Source organism: Carcharhinus amblyrhynchos, chromosome 11, assembly GCF_965287045.1.
Source record: "Carcharhinus amblyrhynchos chromosome 11, sCarAmb.v2.hapA, whole genome shotgun sequence".
Classification (NCBI taxonomy): Eukaryota; Metazoa; Chordata; class Chondrichthyes; order Carcharhiniformes; family Carcharhinidae; genus Carcharhinus; species Carcharhinus amblyrhynchos.
The window spans coordinates 62,279,214-62,300,517 of NC_137334.1; the positions used below are offsets into that span (position 1 = coordinate 62,279,214).

Genomic DNA, 21,304 nt, shown 5'->3' on the forward strand with positions numbered 1-21,304 from the left:
TCATTCAGGCTGGTCGCAGAGTTTTTAAATACTGACTACTGACTCAACGTTGTCCCGTAGGAGATCATCCGATTCCTCAGACCAACAATTCATGACTTTCTTTGATGTATCCTCCCACTTCAGTTTTGCTTGTTGGCCAGGAGCAGGAGCACAATCTTGTGGTCTGGTTTGCCAAAGTGTGGGCGGGCGAGAGAGCAATAGGCATGTTTGATATTTGTGTAGCAGTGGACTTGGATGTCTAGGCCTCTGGTGGAACAGGAGACATGTTGGTGGTAACTTGGTAGTAGCTCTTGAACTTGGCCTGCTTGAAGTCCCCGGCCACAATGAACAAGACCTCGGGATGTTTTGCTCTTGATCATATCACTGCTTGATCTACCTGACCATGATGTATCAGCAATTAATTTGATACAAAAGCAGAAAATGCTGGAGAAACTCAGGTCTGGCAGTATCTGTGGAGACAGAAAAAAGAGTTAAAGTTTTGAATCTATATGGCTCTTATTCAGAGCTAGAGATAGGGAGAAATGTGATGGATTATATACTGTGTAGGAGAAGTTGGAGCAACTGGTGCAAAGTAGAAGGTCAGTATTGGTGGGAACCTGGAGAGATTGTAACAAAGACGTGAGACAGAGGAAACATGGCAGGAGAAGGTTCGAGCAGTTTACTGAAAGGTCCAAGATGTTACTGGGAGAATAAAAGTCAGTATTCAGTGAGAGCAAAAGGGAAGGACAAGTGACAGGTGGTTTGGTGGGAGAGGGGGGATGTTTTGAATATTTAAAAAAAAAGAATAAGATGGAGGAGAAAGGTCACAGTCTAAATTTGTTGAACTCAGTTGAGTCCTGAGTGCTCTAACATACCTAATTAGAAGATGAGATGCTGCTCTTCCAGTTTTTGTGGGGTGGCACGGTGGCACAGTGGTTAGCACTGCTGCCTCACAGCACTAGGGACAATGGGTTCAATTCTCTGCTTGGGTCACTATCTGTGTGGAGTTTGTATGCTCCCTCCATGTTTGCGTGGGTTTCCTTCGGGTGCTCAGGTTTCCTTCTACAGTCTGAAAGAAGTGCTGGTTAAGTGCGTTGGCCGTGCTAAATTCTCCCTCAGTGTACCCGAACAGGTGCTGGAATATGACGACTAGAGGATTTTCATAGTAACTTCATTGCAGTGTTAATGTAAGCCCACTTGTGACAATAATAAACTTTACATCACTAGAGCAGTCATTTGATAGTTAGTCTGAAACATGCTCAGTGCTTTTTCAAGGCATGAGAAAGTTCCTGTGGAGGTGTGAGATAGATTTAGCCAGAGAGCAAATTTTAAAATAAAGATTTCTACTTAGATTGAGCGTGTTACCAAAAATGTATTGAGATAAATGGGCCCAAGACTAATGAGGTAATAAAGAGTTAAAACACACCACTGAGAGAGTAACCTGAAATTAGGAAGCTGAAGTATTCAGAATAAAATAGGAGTACAAAAGACCAAAAAATATATTCAGGGAGCTTCAACCTAGGTAGGTTTGCTCTGAATATGGGAACCTGTTTGCTGTAAGTAGACCATTGATGAATAAAATACAGACTAGTCCAGTGTAGTCTAGCAGAACAGTTAGCAATTATTTCACCAATATTATGTGGATTTTGAAAATTTATCCAACTAAAGTAATAAGAATGAAATGTCTGCATAAATAGTACATAAAATAGAAAATCTCCAATTCAAGCTTTCCAAGTTGTAAAAAAAATCCTATTTTTTAAAATGTTGTTTTCTATTGTCAATATAGAACCAACTATTTTCAACCTTGAACAGGAGGAAAGAACTGAACTACTCATTAAAGTTTGTGGTAAAGATTATTCCTTTCTGGAATGTGCTCAATTTTGGATCACTGATTTCATTTTGACACCTCAAGAATATCTCATCATTGAAAATAAAAGCATCAATTACTTTACAGTAGCTGAAAATGAAGCCTTAAAGGCCCTTCAGGAAAAGTACCAAATAACAATGCACACAACAGTGAATGAAACAGGGGCATTCATTGAACTCAGTGGACCTCATTTTGAGATATTGGAGGTAGCACTTCATATAGAAAGCATGCTTTGTGATTTGCAGGAAAAAATGGTACGGGTGATAGAAGCTGAACTTCTGCACACCCTTGTACGTTGGGTCTACATACATGAAGGCGAGAGATATGATTATGGTCCCACTCACAACTTCACTTTAGAAAAGGCCTTCCTGGACAATAAAAAGCTTGTGAACCTTGAAGTGAATGGCAATCAGCAAACAGTATTTTTGGAACAATTTATGGCATTGGACGATCACAGGGAAGAATTTGAAGTTGAAAGAATCAGTGAGTAAAATGTGAAGATTTGTTCCACAACTTAATTTAATATATTTATTTATTTCACCATTAGAATGCCAGTAACTTAGTTTGCATTTGTTTGTTTTTGATGATATAATTATATGTGGCTTTGTAAAAAAGTTGTAGAATTAGAATGATACAGCCTGGATGGAGGTCACATGGTTCAGCTTTGGTAGTACTAGCTCGTTGATAGAAGTTTCAAGTTAATCTCATTACCTTGCTCTTTCCCCGTGAAATTTTCAGACAGCACATTCCAGATCACAACAACTCAATGGATCCGATTTTACCATTGTGAACGGGCGTGAAAACATGGTAAAGTCGGGTGTGAGGCCATTAACGCGATCCACCCCTGCATCTGCGCAGATGGCCACTTTACCGAGGCCCTGGAATGGCAGCGATCCGATTCGCGCCTGAAACAGGCGCAACGGCAATTTAAGTGTATTTGCATACATTTAAATTGAATTAATGAACTGCCACCCAACTTTACCAGCATTTCCCCCTTTAACGTTGCGTTCGCCAATCCGGAATCACGCTGAAATGGACGTGCTAAATAAAAGTCTGTTTTGGGTGCTCCAACTGCTGAAGAGGTGAGTTCAGTGCTTTGAATGGCTCTCTGACGCAGAATCTCTGACGCAGATTGGGGGGGGGGAGGTCATTGTCTGGTTTGGAAGGGGAGGGAGGAGGAGGCAGGACAGATGTACCTCTATGGGTGGTGGGGGGAGGGGACTGGTTCCCTGGTTTGGGGGTGGAAGGAGGGAGGCGGGTAAGATGTATCTCTGTTTGGAGGGGCTGAGACCCGATCACTCACTGCTGGGGGCAGAGGCTAGATGGATCCCTGTGGGGAGTTTTGGGGGGCAGGGGGGTCTGTTGCCACTCTGTGGGGGGAAGGGGACAGGGAGTCGCGATCGGTCTGGGTAGCAGGGATTGGCGGGTGAATAAGGGCGACAGTGAAGTCTGTGGGGGCCATCACTCCCACTTTTCGCTACCAGGCTCCTTTCTCAGCTTTTTGTGGCCAGGGAGCGATCTGACATGGGTGCACTTTTTCAAACTTTTTCCTAACTGCATACGCGCAGTTCAGAGCTCCGATCGTTTTGGGCGTGCTAAGTGCCGCGCACGGCACGATTCAGACCGGCAATTTTTTTCAGGTTAAGTGCTAATGGGGGTGCCTGAAAGCAGATTTCCAAGTCGGATCTGAATTGTGCCCAGATTCAGCACTTAAAATGAAAATGATAAAATCGCGCCCAATGTGAAAGCAACAAGCTTTCTTGGTGTTGCCTCTTTTTCTTTTACCAATCTGTATCCTCTGGTTATTAGCCCTTCTGCTCCTGGAATGTTTTTCTTTGTTTATTCTTTCAGAGCCACTCATGATTTTGAACAATGTTACCGAATCTCCTCCCCCCTAAAAGTACATGATCAGCTTCTCCCCATTACTGAAGACATTCATCCGGGGTGCCACATCTCTTCTGCATCCACTTTGAGGTCTTGACACTACTTTAATCATGGGTGACTTTAATCTTCATGTGGATTGGGAAAATCAAATTAGAAGTGGTAGCCATGGGGAAGAATTCAAAGTGTGCATTCTGGACAGTTTCCTGGAACAATATCTTGTGGATTCAACCGGGAATCAGGTTATTTTGGATCTGATAATGTGCAACGAGGCAGGTTTAGTAAACAGTCTCAATCTTGGAATTTGGAAGGTTAAGCACTGATTTGATTGAAGTGTTCAAGATATTAAGTGGATTTTGATTTGATTTGATTTATTATTTTCACACATATTAGTATAGAGTGAAAAGTATTGTTTCTCGCGTACTATACAGACACAGCACACTGTACACACAAAGAGACAGAAATGAGAGAGTCCAGAATGTAGTGTTACAGCCATACCTAGATCAACTTAATGTGAGGAAGATCCATTCAAAAGTCTGATAGCTGCAGGGAAGAAGCTGTTCTTGAGTCAGTTGGTATGTGTCCTCAGACTTTTGTATCCTTTTCCCATTGGAAGAAGGTGGAAGAGGGTATGCCTAAGGTGTGCGGAATCCATGATTATGATGGCTTCTTTTCTGAGGCAGCTGGAAGTGTAGACAATGTCAGTGGTTGGGAGGTGGTTTGCATGATAGACTGGCCTTCAGTCACGACCTTTTGTAGTTTCTTGCGGTCTTGGACAGAGCAGGAGCCATACAAGCTGTGACACAACCAGAAAGAACGCTTTCTATGGTGCATCTATAAAAATTGGTGAGAGCCGCAGTGAACATGCCAAATTTCCTTAGCTTTTGAAAAAGTAGAGGCATTGGTGGGCTTTCTTAACTATAGTGTCGGCATGGAGGGACCAGGACAGGTTGTTGGTGATCTGAACACCTAAAAACTTGAAGCTCTAAGAACAGAAGAAATAGGTGCAGGAGTAGGCCATCTAGCCCTTTGAGCCTGCCCCGCCATTCAATAAGATCATGGCTGATCTGTCGTGGCTCAGTTCCATTTTCCCGCCCTCTCCCCATAACCCTTAATCCTCTCGCTTATCAAAAACCCATCAACCTGCGCCTTAAAAATATTTAGCGAGGCAGCCTCCACCACTTCAACGGGCAGAGAATTCCAGAGATTCACCACCCTTTGAGTGAAGAAGTTCCTCCTCAACTCCGTTCTAAACTGCTCCCCCTTTATCTTGAGGCTGTGCCCCCTAGTCCTACTGTCCTTTCTGAGCGGGAAGAGTCTCTCCACCTCTATCCTATCCATCCCATTCATCATCTTATACGTCTCAATGAGATCTCCCCTCATTCTTCTAAACTCTAACAAGTGCAAGCCTAGTTTATTCAGCCTCTCCTCATAGCTCAACCCCCTCAACTCTGGTATCAGCCTAGTAAACCTCCTCTGCACTCCCTCCAAGGCCAAAATATCCTTGCGTAAGTGCGGCGCCCAAAACTGCAGACAGTACTCCAGCTGCGGCCTCACCAATGCCCTATACAGCCGCAGCAAGACCTCCCTACTTTTATATTCAATCCCCCTCACTATGAAGGCCAGCATCCCATTAGCCTTCCTGACCACCTGCTGCACCTGCAGGTTGGGTTTTTGCGACTCATGCACAAGGACCCCGAGGTCCCTCTGCACCGTCGCCTGCTGCAGTTTTTCGCCACGTATGTAATAGATTCATTCATTTCTGCTTCATTCATTCATTTCTGCTTCATCCCCATTGATGCAGATGGGGCATCTCCTCCACTACGCCTCCTGAAGTTGATGACTACCTCCTTCGTTTTCTTGACATTGAGGGAGAGATTGTCGTCACATAGGCCCCCAAATAATGATCTGGAGGTGGGGCGGGCTGTTAACGCGCAAATAAATGCGGCATGCGGGAATGGAACGGTGATAATTATGGGGGATTTCAATCTACATATTGATTGGTCGACGCATGTTGGACGCGGTGGGCTCGAGGAGGAGTTCTTGGAATGCTGCCGGGATAGTTTCCTTGAACAGTGTGTGTTGGAGCCGATGAGGGAGCGAGCTATCTTGGATCTGGTGTTATGTAACGAGGCGGGGAGAATTAGGGACCTTGTGGTGAAGGATCCTCTTGGGGAGAGTGATCATTGTATGGTGGAGTTTCTGGTGCAGATGGAGGAGGAGAAAGTGGGTTCCCGGACATGCGTCCTTTGTTTGAACAGAGGGGAGTACGGAAGGATGAGAGAAGAATTGGCGAATGTTGACTGGGGGAGCGCGTTGGAAGGTAGGTCTGCTGAGGAGCAGTGGAGGATCTTTAAGGAGATCTTTCTTGGTGCTCAGCAGAAATTTATTCCGATGGTCAAAAAGGACCGTAGGAGGAAAGGTAATAAGCCGTGGATAACAAAGGAAGTGAAGGAAAGTGTTAAATTAAAAGCGGAGGCGTTTAGAGTAGCTAAGAGTAGTGGGCGAGAAGAGGATTGGGAGAGGTTTAAAAGTCAACAAAGATTGATAAAGAAGGGTAGGAGAAACTATGAAGCTGGGCTAGCGCTTAATATAAAAAAGGATAGCAAGAGTTTTTATGAATATATAAAAAGGAAGAGGCTGGCTAGGGTGAACGTTGGACCCTTAGAGGATGAGAGGGGGGACTTAGTGGTAGGGGATGGGGAAGTGGCTGAGGTCTTGAATATCTTTTTTGTTTCGGTCTTCACAGAGGAGGACGTGAATAATTTGCCAGGTGTTAGCGATGGAAAGATGGTAGGACAGGAGGGTCTCAATGACATTATTGTTACTAGAGAGGTGGTGCTTGACAGACTGGAGGGACTGATTGTGGACAAGTCCCCAGGACCGGGTGGAATGCATCCAAGGGTTCTGAAAGAAATGGCGGAGGTGATAGTGGATGCCTTGGTGGTTATTTTCCAAACGTCGCTGGATTCCGGGGAAGTGTCAGAAGATTGGAAAACGGCTAATGTTACGCCGTTGTTTAAGAAGGGTGGCAGGCAAAAGGCAGGGAATTATAGGCCGGTTAGTTTAACGTCTGTTGTAGGTAAAATGTTAGAATCCGTCATCAAGGAGGAAATAGCGAGGCATCTTGAGGGGAATTGCTTGATAGAGCAGACGCAGCACGGTTTCGTTAAGGGGAAGTCGTGTCCGACAAATTTATTGGAGTTCTATGAGCATGTGTCTAGGGCGGTGGATAGAGGAGAGCCGGTGGATGTGGTCTTTCTTGATTTTCAGAAGGCGTTTGACAAGGTACCTCACAAGAGGTTATTACAGAAGGTCAGGGGACATGGAGTTGGGGGTAGGGTGTTAGCGTGGATAGAGGATTGGTTGTCAAATAGGAGGCAGAGAGTGGGGGTCAATGGGTGCTATTTGGATTGGCGGTTGGTGACTAGTGGAGTGCCCCAGGGGTCGGTGCTGGGGCCTCAGCTATTTACCATTTATATAGATGATCTGGAGGAGGGAACCGAGTGTATGGTGTCGAAATTTGCTGATGACACCAAGATTGGTGGAACGGCAAATTGCGCGGAGGGTGTGGAGAGTCTGCAGAAGGATCTAGATAGGCTGGGCAAATGGGCCAGGAACTGGCAAATGGAATTTAATGTTGGCAAGTGCGAGGTGGTCCACTTTGGTAGGAATAATGGTAGGAAGGACTATTACTTACGTGGCGAAAAACTGCAGCAGGTGACGGTGCAGAGGGACCTCGGGGTCCTTGTGCATGAGTCGCAAAAACCCAACCTGCAGGTGCAGCAGGTGGTCAGGAAGGCGAATGGGATGCTGGCCTTCATAGCGAGGGGGATTGAATATAAAAGCAGGGAGGTCTTGCTGCAGCTGTACAGGGCACTGGTGTGGCCGCAGCTGGAGTACTGTGTGCAGTTTTGGTCGCCGCACCTACGCAGGGATATTTTGGCCTTGGAGGGAGTGCAGAGGAGGTTTACTAGGCTGATGCCGGAGTTGAGGGGGTTGAGCTATGAGGAGAGGCTGAATAAACTAGGCTTGTACTCGTTAGAGTTTAGAAGAATGAGGGGAGATCTCATTGAGACGTATAAGATGATGAATGGGATGGATAGGATAGAGGTGGAGAGACTCTTCCCGCTCAGAAAGGACAGTAGGACTAGGGGGCACAGCCTCAAGATAAAGGGGGAGCGGTTTAGAACGGAGTTGAGGAGGAACTTCTTCACTCAAAGGGTGGTGAATCTCTGGAATTCTCTGCCCGTTGAAGTGGTGGAGGCTGCCTCGCTAAATATTTTTAAGACGCGGGTTGATGGGTTTTTGATAAGCGAGAGGATTAAGGGTTATGGGGAGAGGGCGGGAAAGTGGAACTGAGCCACGACAGATCAGCCATGATCTTATTGAATGGCGGGGCAGGCTCGAAGGGCTAGTTGGCCTACTCCTGCTCCTATTTCTTATGTTCTTATGTTCACATCAGTTCACCAGATTCTCTATCTCTTTCTTGTGCTATGTCTCATCATTCTTTGAGATCCGACACACTATGGTGGTATCATCAACAAACTTGATAATCAGATTGAAGGAGAATTTGACCACACACTCATAGCTGTGTAAGGCGTATAGTAAGGGGCAGAGAACACAGACTCATGGGGCACCGGTGTTGAGGATGATCATGGAGCAGGTGTTGTTGCCTATCCTTACTGAGCTGAGCTCCAGATCATGGAGTTTGGAGATGTTTCGTGGGAATAATGGCGTTAAAGGCTGAGCTGTAATCAATAAATAGGAGTCTGATAGATAGGATAGATAGAGAAAATATTTCTGCTGGTTGGGGCATCTAAGAGTAAAAGATGGAATCTAAATATTGGAATTGGACTGTTCAGGTGAAGAATTAGGAAACAGTTCTACATGAAGGACATTGAGGTTTGTAATCCTGATCCGCAAATGGTAATTAATGTGAGATCAATTGTTAATTTTAAATCTGAATTTGATGGACATTTGCCATCCGAAAGTATTAAGGAATATAGAGTGAAGCAGTTAGGCTGCAGATCAGTCACAATCTCACTGGATGATACAACAAGTTTGAGGGGTTAAATGATCTGCTCCTGTTCCTATGCTCCTATTAGTTGGTTTGTTTGTTTATCTATACCTTTCATCACCTTCTCACTGAATGTGTGCTCCAATTCATTTGTTTTTCTCTAAAATGTACTACATTACACTTGTCAACATTAAAATATAGACTCAGAGGGCTGGAATTAATGGGACACGGTAGGTCCCTCTTCCCCCTGTCCAGGCAATGTATGACTGCACCACAGCCATTTAACAGCAGATTGACCAATATAAGACTGACGATGGGATTTCCGCCCCACATAGACTGGAAGTCCCAACTAAGAGAGCTGCTGGCCTTAGTTCTGGCAGTGCCACCAGGAGCAGTGGCCACTGTCAACACTACACCCTGGCGATCAAGAGGTGAGCTGCGCTGTATCCAGCCCAGCAGATGAGCCAGGGGTCTGCCCGGGTGTCAAGCTGGCAGACCCCAGAGATGTGGGATGGGAGTTAGGTGTTTGGCATTTGAAAGATTTGGGGGAGGGGAAACCTGGGGATGTAACGTCTTTTCTCATCAGGTAACTGTGCAATGTCATATCTGGTTCATTTGCTTTAACTTGGTAATCTCTGGTACTTGACCCTTCCTCCAATAGGAACCATGTCTCCCTATCTCCTCTGCTCAGAGCATTAAGAATACCTCTATCAAATTTTCTCTCAACCTTCTCTCCCAGAAAGAGAACAGCCCCAGTTTTGCCACTCGATCCATGTAACAGAAATCAGGAATCTCTCATCCCCATAACTAGTCTCATCAATTCTTTCTGCATCCTCCCCAAAACCTTCACCACGTTCCTAAAATCCAGTGCCCAAAATTGAATATAGTACCTCAGTTAAGGCCAATTAGTGTTTTGTAAAAGTTCACCACAACTTCCGTGCTTTTGCACTCTATGTTCTTATCTATAAATCCAGGATAATTTTGCTTTATTAACCACTTTTCCAACCCGCCCACCATCTTTAATGATTTGGACAAACGCATCTTCAGGTATTGCTGTTCCTGTACCTCCATGTCTGCCATTCAGTTACCACACTTCAAGCCTACATCCTCCTGAAATATTTTCTAATTGCTTTCACTATTCATCAGAGTCTCCCCATTTTGCCACTACATTTCAGGAATTTGTTTGCTATATCATTGCATGAAACTACTTACTACATGTACTCTATATACTGAAACAGGAATGGATCAACACTGGTACAATGGAGTACAACATCTCCAACCCTTTCCAGAAAAACAGTATCCATTGATTCTAACTTTGTTTTCTGTACATCAACCAATTTTTTATCCAAGCAACATTTTCTGGTATTCCATAAACATGAATTCTACAGATCTCTTATGCGTAAGGACAAGTTAGTTTGGAAAGCTAGCACGTGGTTCAGAATAACACCAATAGCGTGTTCCTGTTGAGGCAGACTTGACACCTGCCTCCTAACCTTGCCCCATAGTAAGTGGGTGGCAATAGCAAACCACCAAGGAAAATACAGCCACAGCCCAGGATGAAGCACCAGCAGGCAATGAGCCTAAGGTCTATCTTCAGTACATCACTAACTCCTCTTGTGAGGCACTTCACTAAACATTCTCTGAAAATTCATCTCTACTGTTTCACATTTCTATTATCTAATCTATTTAAGTTTAAAATAAATCCAACAATTGCTGGAATCATGCTCCAATAAAGAGCCTGGGCTGAGCTTTGCTTCGCAATAGAAGAGGAAAAGGCAGCGGTGGTTCAGATACCTCATGATGCCAACATTATTGATTAATACCAACATTACCTATTTACTAATTTGAGGAAATTTGTTGTGAAATAGGAAATCACACAGCTCATTTGACAGAATGAGTTTTACCTCAGCTGATGCTGATCCATGACATCTTGAAAAAAATTGGATTTCAACATTCGTGATAACAAACAAAAACAAGACAAACACATGTAACCTTGTTTAAACCTTTATATACTAAAGAGTTTTCTGCATGTCCAACATCAAATTTTAATTTGTAGACTCTTTTATTCTGAGATTAATTGTATCCAGGGAATGTTTTTTAAATGATGACTTGGGCCAGAAACTTAGAGCGCTTCGCTGAGCACACGCCCAAACACAGTGCACATAAAGTTGTACCAGATGACGTCAGGTGTGTATCCCAACGTCGTTGTGGACCCATGCAATGTTGAGGTTGGTGGGCGTTCACAGAAGTTGGAGCAATGCCTGCTGATAGTTAAAGGGTCAATTAAGGCCATTGAAAAACCAATTGACTAAGACTTAACATTGCCTGTATAATTTTGCACTCATCACCCAGACAAAAAGGGCAGGCAAATTTATTAATTTGTTACCCAAGAGTGGGATAGAAAGCCCCCAGAGCACAAACATGTTAATTTTATTTGTGATTTTGCTGCATCAAGTTTCTGAGTTTTGCCAGATTTCCTTTTGATTGCATTCACTTTCTCAGTTGGTTCACCTATAAATCTGTGACAATGTTCTAACTAACTACTTTTGTAAACATCATGGGGAGCGTGACATTTAGGAAAGATATTATCTTAGAAAATCCATGGCTATTTGGCATATAATTATGTGGAGGAGGTGGTGGTACAGCTGATGGTGGAGGCTCTCTGAACGTCAGATTCCCCTTTGACACAGGTCTTCATTATAACCAAGCGTACAGATACTGCAGGTTTGTCATTGGTGCAAGTGACCCAGTAGTATATGTCGAACATGATGCCTGTATGATTAAAAACTGCTTTTCAAAATGGATTTCCCTACAAGTGGGGAAAGGCTGACTTTGTTAACAGCCCCTAGCACATCCCCTCTCACTTTGCTGTCCCCAACATAGCCACTAGCCCTAGCTACACCACCTGGAGTTGTTTCGGCGGCAGGTAGATCAGTTGTCCCTTAATGACTTGGGTGTCTAACACATTGGATTATTCCACCTTTTGAAGGTCAGTTGGTTATGAGTTCAAGTCCCACTCCAGAGAGTTGAGCATGTGGGCATACAGTCTCAGTGCAATCTTGAGAGTGCTGCACTGTCTGTAGTGCCAGTCTTTAGGTGAGATGTTCATCTGAAACCACATCTCCCCTCTCAGATGAATGTAAAAGATCCAACAAAGCTATTAACGAGAGCTTGCACATTTTCCACATTCTAGCAGTGACCATTCTTCAAAAAGCAGTGAGGTACTCTGGAATGTCTTAAAGTCATGAAAGGTGATAAAGAAATGCTTATTATGTTTTCCTTTTTCATTGATATGAAAACTCTTTTCTCCCTCCCCCCATCCACAGTTTCCTCACTGCCAACTACTAAGTTTAGTTGCTTCGGTGACAGATGCTGGGTAGGACCTGTAGTTTACAAGGCATATTTCAGAGCTTCTGTGTACAAATACGTTGGGCAGGATTTTCTGGCCTCATTGTCCCTGACACTGGAAAATCCCGCCTGAGATCAACAGACTTTTCCATGGTTCGCCCCTTGGCCACTACGATTCCTGTGGTGGGTGGAATGGGAAAACCTGCCTCATTGAGTCAGTGAAGATTTAATCAGGATCGCAGTATTAACACTAAATTTATTTCCATGTTGTCGGACCCATCTGTTTTTCCATTGGCCAAAGTGACCAAAGTCCTGGGTGCTGCCAGTGGACCGGGCACCCAACATCGTCACATCTCCCCCTCATCTCCTCTGTGCTGACCCAACCAACAGGCCTGTTCCACAATGATAGGCCTTAATTGGCCTTCCAGTGTGATGTTCTATGTTTGTTAGGAACATTGGGCAGAAGCGGGTTTCACATCCACTTAAGCTCCCACCCACCCAGCACCTCTGAAATTCAGCCCTTGTTTTTTCCTTTATCACCCAACAGAAATAATGGGTTAATAGATCTTAAATGAGTAAACAAGTTTAAAGGTTCTTTAAACAAATGACTTTTTCTTTCATTTATTGATCTGTACTGGATTCTAATACAACATTTTCACAACAATTTCTTAGTTCAGGGGCAAGAGGATTACTTGAAGAAAATACCAAGTAACTGGGCTCCACCTAATAGTTCATTTTTTCAAAAAAGACCAATGGACATAACCAAATCAGAATTTCAAAAACTGACTAGCGATCTTGCAGATGTAGGTCTCCACATTTTGAAGGTAAGACATTTTTTAAGCAGTACTTTTAATTTTTTAAACCTATAAACATAACGAAGATTATAATTTAAACTTGGTCCTTTATCTTAGCATTTGTACAATACTAACTTTTTTATTTAAAATCTTTATTTATTATCTTACTGTTTCTTAAATAGGGCCATTAGCCTTGTCTCAACCAACTCTCTCGGAAACCATTTCATGTTGGCGATTACACCGTTAATAAATACTTATTGTTGTTGGCCTTAAATTTGCTTTTCAGAGCCCTGGAATCTGCCCTTTTTACCTGCCGTCCTGCCATCTATAATAACAGTTGTCAGTTTTATTTCTCTATTCCTTTAGATATATTAGATGCTTTCTTCTTTAAGACCCTACCTGATATCAGTTGGGATAAAGTAGGAGAATGTCAGAAAATGTTGAGTCAAGTCTACCATTGCCTCAATGAGAGATTGGGATTTCCCTTCCCTAAAACTTTATTGGAACAGTCATCATATCCTTGTTAGGTTTGTGTGTGGGTGTATGATGCAGGGAAGGTGGATAAGGCTTAGGGAAGGCGGAAGCTTCCCAAATCTCTGCTACCTAAAACTGCCATGTGGAAGGTAGCAATAGACCATATGAAATGATTGTAAAAGTCGAAATGAAGGCCAAAGGCCTACTGGCATCCTATCTCCCCTGATAACTCAAACTCCAGCTTTTTGAATGCCAGTGAATGGACAAAAGACGTTCTCATCCTTAAGGTTCTTTTTTCCCTTTAATTGCTTGCTGGATCTTTCAGTTTTGCACTGGCACAGACAATGCACCATGCAGGCTCCATTGTGATGATGAGAATCCTGCTTTGTGTCTAAGGAGCTCCAACCCAAGCTGCTTGAACTTTTGGAGATTTGTTTTTTTGGTTGACTATCTGAGAGTACAGACATGTTGGTGAATCAGGTGATGATTGACTGTGGCTAAATTATTTTACTTCATTGGCTGCTGTGAGGATATTCGAAAATATACATATGCTGCTGGGATAACTGTTGATAGTGGCGTACCCAGGGTAAGATGAGTAGAAACAAGCACAAACCTTTAGAGTGTCAAAGGAGATGGCTAAAGAGGAAAGGGCACAGAAGGTACAAAGGATATGGGTCTTCTGGAACAGAATGTTTGTTACTTCTGAACATGACAATGTATGAGGCGTCTACATTTCAGTAGGCAGGATCTTCTGGTCCCTCTGTTGTCAACTGGGTTTCCCAATGAATGCATCCCTTGTAGCTGGGAAATCCGTGACTTGGATTTGCCATCAGCAGGACTGGATAATCTCAATAGCATTAATGAATGGAAAATTCTGGCCACTGTCTTTGTCAAAATCTCAAAACCACACTTAACAACCTTCTGTCTCACTCTAAATACATTTCTTCCCTTTCATCTTCCGCTTTATTGTTTCTACAATCATTTAGAAGTTCTTCTTCCTCAAATTGATCAATTTTGTTTTCAATTACTTTATGGCTACAATATTTATAAAGTGAACTTACTATTTGGCCTCACAGATTTATGATGTCCAAATTGGAAATATTTCTTTTGAAATCCAACAGTCAAATTTACAATTTGGAGAATTCTAGAACTAGGGGTCACAGCCTAAGAATAAGAGGTAAGTCATTCAGGACTGAAATGAGGAAGAACATCTTCATTCAGTGAGTTTTGAACGTGTGGAATTGTCTACCACAGAAAGCTGTTGGGACTAGTTCATTAGATATATTCAAGAGGGAGCAGGAAGTGGTCCTTGCAGCTAAAGGGAGAGAAAACAGGAGTGGGATATTGAAAGTGCATGATCAGCCATGATCATATTAAATGTTGGTGCAAGCTTGAAGGGCTGAATGGCCTACTCCTGCACCTATTTTTTATGCTTCCATGTTTCTAAAATCTCTTCTCTTATTTGCCTTATGTAAATTCATTGTCAAGTTGCCTCCCTGTCCATGACCATTTTAACCACTTGTCTTCACACCTCCTTTACTGATGTCTTGGTTGTGCAGTCTGTTTTCTTTATAATTAAGCTGGTCATACCCATACTGATGCTTGTTTCTCAGTATATGACAAATTATGTTGCAAAAGTATTACAAACTTTTTTTATTCATTCATGGAATGTGAACATTGCCAACTGGGCCAGCATTTATCATCCATTCCTGAGTGCATTTAAGAGTCAACCACATTGCTGTGGATCTGGAGTCACATGTAGGTCAGAACAGGTAAGGATGGAGCTTCCCTAAAAGACATTAGTGAACCAGATGGGTTTTTGGCACAATCAATAGTGGGTTCATGGTCATCGTTAAACTTTTAATTTATAGATTTTTTTATTGCATTCAAATTTCACTGTATGTCTTGGAAGGATTTGAACCCAAGTCCTCAGTGCATTTTCCTGGACCTTTGAGATACTAGTCCAGTGACAATGTCACTATGCCACTGCCTCTCCATCCCTCTCATAACATGATCCTGCAGAAATCAGACTCAAATATCAGGGCACACGGTCCACTGCCTATAGTTGGTTATCAAACTCTATTCCTGTTCCAGCCTGCAAGGTGTCATCATTAACACTAATTGTTTGCTGTTCACACCCCATCGGGTGAGTGGCAGGTACCAAGAGAAAGCAATATCTTTCCCACTGAGCTTGTTGATCAGGATCATGCACTTTCAGGTTTGCCAAAATAGCTGGATTTTCCCACTGGGCATAATTGACTGCACCTATGTCGCTCTGTAATTCCCCCTTCATGACTGGGAGCGTTTGACTTCCTGACCATGCAACTATAGCAACGGGATAATGCAGATCAGTGTCTAACTTGCTGGCAGTTGTTATGATGCATTCATATTGATTCCTCCTGATTGGGTGTCAGACTAATGAAAGTTCTGATGAAAGGTCATTGACCTGAAAGGTTAACTCTGTTTCTTGCTCCACAGAGGCTGCCTGGCCTGCTGAGTATTTCCAGCATTTTCTGTTCCTATTTTTCTATTCAGTTATTATTTCTTCATTGGTTGAAACTTTCTCTGGTCAGGTTTTGACTTTCTTTGACAACTGATTCTGAGATTTAGTTCTTTGTACACCTTTTTAAGCCATTGACTCGACATATAAGCTTGTGTGCTTTACTTCATTGTTAGCTGAGCTTGATCTCCTTGCTGGCACTTCCATCAAAGGAAATCAGATAATTTCTGAAAATAAGGCAGGACGTAGATAACAGAGACACTGAAGAACCAGGTGATTAACGGGACATTGCAGTGTCCCATTGATATCTTTTGTTTGAGTTTGTATGTGGAAGATTAATATATTCTTATAGAGAAAAAACCATTCAGATAGTTTATTAAAAGTATTGCTTCAATACAGATCGAACGAATAGAGAATCCTGTTTTGTGGAATTGCCATTTGCTTAAGAAGGAGTTGGATACAGCAACTCCAAGAATTGATAGCCAAATCTCTACCCTGTATCAGAGAGTTCCAGAGCACTTTTGCAATTTTGTCTGCAGAATTGGATTTCAGGAAATATATTCACAAGAACATGGTAAGCATTTTTCATTCTATTATGAAAATACTTAAGAGAATCCTGTGATATTGTCCTGTAGTACTGTAAATGATATCTTACCAAATACCCTTTCCAAACCATAAATTTGTTTAAACAGTCTGATTGTTAAGGAGATACATGTTCAGCTATGGATTTTTGGAAAGGGTTAGGAAGAATGTTACTCTTTTTTCTTACTGAAGGTTTCTTTATAACTTTCCATTAGAAAGTATGTGCATGCTACTATTGTCCAGCTAGAAGCTCATTTTGGGCTGAATTTAATGCAGATGGCCATGGTCCCCAAGGTGGCCCAGAAACCTTGGCAAACCTGTTACTACAGTTTTGAGGAGCTCTGACATGATTTTACACCCATCAGGTAATTAACAGCCTGGGGCTCCCATCGTTTTAAGGGAAGATATCCCATCTCCGAGAATTGTTGGCCACTCAGAGGGCCAGCAGCTCTTCAGTCCTGACAGCGCTGTTAGAAGTGGGGTATACGACAAACAGGTAGAAGCAGAAACAATGATGAGTCACCAAATCCAGATAAGTGGGTCAGGCTATCCAGGGCGAGACAAGCATTCTCTGGTAAGAGGTGGGAAGTTGTTGCTGAGGAGCAGGGGGTGTTTCAGTGGTGGTGGGTGGGGTGGGGGAGTAGGCAGGGGCAAAGTTCTATCCAAGGGCCTTAAGGTGCTTAGTCTGGAATGCTCACCAACTCCAAACTGATAAGGTTGTCACCAGCTTTTACAGGACAGTCTCCCTATGTGGCAGTGGAACCCGCCCCCACTCAACTACCAACTCCATTGGCCGAATACCGTCAGTGACAGGAAGAAATCCTCACATTGGTCACCTATGGCCTCAATGGCATCTGGGCAGGAAGGCTTCTTCAACCTTCCCTGACTCTGAATAAATCATAGTCAAAAAGGCAGTGGCACTTCACCCTGCCCACAGCATTTTTTCCTCAACTTCCCACCCCCTCCAGCTCACTCCAGTGGGCTGGATTAAATTCCATCCTTTCAATTTAAGAGTGATATAGGTCAGAGGGGATTTTCCAGTGTGCTTGCACCAAGGCTGGAAATTCATCCCTGAGGTCAATGAACCTTTGTATTTTCTGCCACATTTTCTGTCATGTCCACTATGATTCCTGTGGCAGGCGGGATGGGAAAATTCTGCCCATGATTTCACCAGATTGGCCTATTGTTTGGGTTCAAAGAATGCATAAGAACATAAGAACTAGGAGTAGGAGAGCTCTCAAGCCTACTCCGCCATGCAATAGGATCATGGCTGATGTTTTTGTGGACTCAGCTCCACTTAACCTACCTGTTCATCATAACCCTTAATTCCTTTACTGTTCAAAAAATTAACTATCTTTGCCTTAAAACCATTCAACGAGCTAGCCTCAACTGCTTCACTGAACACGGAATTCCACAGATTCACAACCCTTTTGGTGAAGAAGTTCCTCAACTCAGTCCTAAATCTACTCTCCTTTATTTTGAGGCTATGCCCTCTACTTCTGGTTTCACCTGCCAGTGGAAACAACCTCCCTGCTTCTATCTTACCTATTCCCTTCATAATTTTATATGTTTCTATAAGATCTCCTCTCATTCTTCTAAATTTCACCGAGTATAGTTCCAGTCAACTCAGTCTCTCATAAGCCAACCCTCTTAAAACCAGAATCAACCTAGTGAACCTCCTCTGTACTCCCTCCAGCACCAGTACATTCTTTCTCAATTAAGGAGACCAAAACTGTACACAGTACTCCAGGTGTGGTCCCACCAGCATCTTATTCAGCTGCAACATAACCTCCCCATTTTTAATCTCCATCCCTCTAGCAATGAAGGACAAAATTCCATTTGTCTTCTTAGTTATCTGTTGTATCTGCAAACCAATCATGCACAAAGACAGCCAGGTCCCTCTGCACAGCAGCATGCTGCAATTTTTTACCACATAAATAATAGTCTATTTTGCCAAAATGGATTACCTCACATTTACAGACATAATACTCCATCTGCTAGGCCCTTGCCCATTACTTAAATTATCTATATCTCTTTGCAGACTTTTAGTGTCCTCTGCTCAGTTTGTTCTACCACTCATCTTAGTGTCATCTGCAAACTTTGACACACTGCACTTGGTCCCCAACTCCAAATCTTCGTTGTACATTGTAAACAATTGTGGTCCCAACACTGAATCCTGAGGCACACCACTAGTCACTGATCGGCAACCAGAAAATCACCCATTTACCCCCACTCCTTGCTTTCTGTTAGTTAACCAATCCTCTATCCATGTTAATACGTTACCTCTAATGCTGTGCATGTTTATCTTACGCAGCAGCCTTTTGTGCAGCACCTTGTTGAATGCCTTCTGTTTATCTTCAGAATGTAAACAGCTTTGCGACGAGATGAAAATAATTAACTTATATATATTTTTAATTTTATAGTGAGAAAATTTGGTGAGGGGATTTACTTCAGCAGTGACCTGAACCATATTATTCGGGAAGCCGCGAATTTTGGGAAAATAATTCACATCTTTGAAGCTGAAGTTTTCACTGGCAATTGTTGCAAACTTCCCTCAAGTCATGTTTCATCAGATCACAGGGATTGTCCTTGTTATGAGTACAGTGAGAGCACAATGGACAATGTGCATTCATTCAAAATGTATGTTATGTATAACAGTGTTCAAGCTTATCCAAGATATCTTATTGCATGCAAAAAGAGGCTGAGCCTTCACTGATTATCAGTGCACAATTTCAGTTCCTACAGCATAAACTGGTTAAATATTAACATGTGGCTTCATGTGTGCATATTACAATTTCTCCATTTTGGGGCAATGGGTACAGGGCATTACCAGTGAAAGGACATGAACATCAGGACAGTGAAAGTCTCCTGTTTAACATGACTGCTTAAATTAAAAAGTTAATTTTCAGCTGCAAACCCAATTGAACAGTTCTGAGTATGTCAAAGCTTTTGTCCAATCTATAATTCCTATCCTAGATACACCACAAATAATCTATTCCCGGAGCAAAGTAATAGCTACAGATGGTCTTCAGGACCAGCATCAGCTCAGCATATGTTGGTGACGCATTGCACTCAAGATCAGGACAGAATGGCAGCAGGGTGTCGGATTTGGGGGGTACTCCAAAGATATACCGGGTGGGGAATCCTTCTTCGAGGGTCCCATATAAGCATTTGCATTACAATTGCGTGGAGGCACTAACTTCTGCTGGAATTTGTGCAGGGCTGGGAACTGTCTGACAAAACAAGTTAACCTGCTAATTGATTCTATCAATGTTACTCTAATAATTACTCTAAAAAGTTAGAATAAAACCTCTTCTAACTTCATCACTATTTCATATACATGATTCTATATACCCAGAGTGATTTCCTCACAGGACTTACCGTCACACTCCTGACTCCAACCCCCCACCGCCCCAACCCACTAAATACCACCTCACGTAATCCATCTCCGACCTCACACCAGCATGGGATTTCCTTCCCACCCCCCACTGACCTGACCACCTGACCAAACCCAGCTGGGCCACTCCCTCCCAAACTCATCCCCTGCTTTGACCAGGCTGGACTAACTCTCTTGAGCTGCAACCCACTGCCCCCAATCGACCAGACCTAGTTAGATTCCCATCCCTCAATGTCCATGAACCCCCCACTCCCCAACCTTCAACACCTACCACCCACTCCTCTCCGATGCCTAACCTCACATCCCACCAAATCCCACCCTCAAACCTTCTTCCTGCCCTGTTATTTTCAATCGGACCTTTAAGTTTACCTGGTTTATAACAGCTAGTGCCATAAAAAAAGGGGGGGCGGCGGTGGGGAGCTGAGTGGTGTCCTTCTTCACTCTGATTCCTTTAACTTTTGATACTGGGCTTCAGTAAAAGCTAAGATGTCTGGATCTCATCAGCCTGCGTCTGGAAGGTTAGGCATGACAGACACTGAAGAAATTTGGCGCAGGTAAATGAGTACGGAGTGGCAATCCAAAACCAATTGTTATGGTCCATGGTTCACAGCATATAGATGATATTGGAAAGCTTGCAATTATTCCTCATTCCTAATTTTCTCCGAGGTGCTGGTGAGCCATTTCTTGAATTATTGCAGTGCTTCTGTTAATACTGTATGCAGAATGTTATTACTCAGGGGATTACTACGATTTGGTAGTGGGAGATGAGGCCAGCATTTGGACCCTATCCGTAATTGGCCTTGAGAAGGTAGTGGTGAGCCACCTTCTTAAACCACTGCAGTATGTATTGGTATGGTGTTGCTATATAAGAACATAACATAAGAAATAGGAGCAGGAGTAGGCCAACTAGCCCTTCGAGCCTGCCCCGCCATTCAATAAGATCATGGCTGATCTGTCGTGGCTCAGTTCCACATTCCCGCCCTCTCCCCATAACCCTTAATCCCCTCTCATCAAAAACCCATCAACCTGCATCTTAAAAATATTTAGCGAGATAGCCTCCACCACTTCAACGGGCAGAGAATTCCAGAGATTCACCACCCTTTGAGTGAAGAAGTTCCTCCTCAACTCCGTTCTAAACCGCCCCCCCTTTATCTTGAGGCTGTGCCCCCTAGTCCTACTATCCTTTCTGAGTGGGAAGAGTCTCTCCACCTCTATCCTATCCATCCCATTCATCATCTTATACGTCTCAATGAGATCTCCCCTCATTCTTCTAAACTCTAACGAGTACAAGCCTAATTTATTCAGCCTCTCCTCATAGCTCAACCCCCTCAACTCCGGCATCAGCCTAGTAAACCTCCTCTGCACTCCCTTCAAGGCCAAAATATCCTTGCATAAGTACGGCGCCCAAAACTGCACACAGTACTCCAGCTGCGGCCTCACCAATGCCCTGTACAGCCGCAGC

At 43.3% G+C, this 21,304-nt stretch overlaps 1 protein-coding gene across 1 annotated transcript in view; it reads left to right on the forward strand.

Annotated features, from left to right (window-relative positions):
• The window catches only part of parp9 (poly(ADP-ribose) polymerase family member 9), a 45,905-nt gene extending 26,072 nt beyond the window's left edge, over positions 1 to 19,833 (forward strand). The window contains exons 10-13 of the mRNA XM_080199270.1: positions 1,766 to 2,329; positions 12,768 to 12,919; positions 16,263 to 16,437; positions 18,869 to 19,833. Coding sequence (XP_080055396.1) covers positions 1,766 to 2,329; positions 12,768 to 12,919; positions 16,263 to 16,437; positions 18,869 to 19,161 — 1,184 coding nt within the window. The 3' untranslated portion in view covers positions 19,162 to 19,833. The remainder of the gene's footprint in view (positions 1 to 1,765; positions 2,330 to 12,767; positions 12,920 to 16,262; positions 16,438 to 18,868) is intronic.
• Positions 19,834 to 21,304: the final 1,471 nt, after the last annotated feature.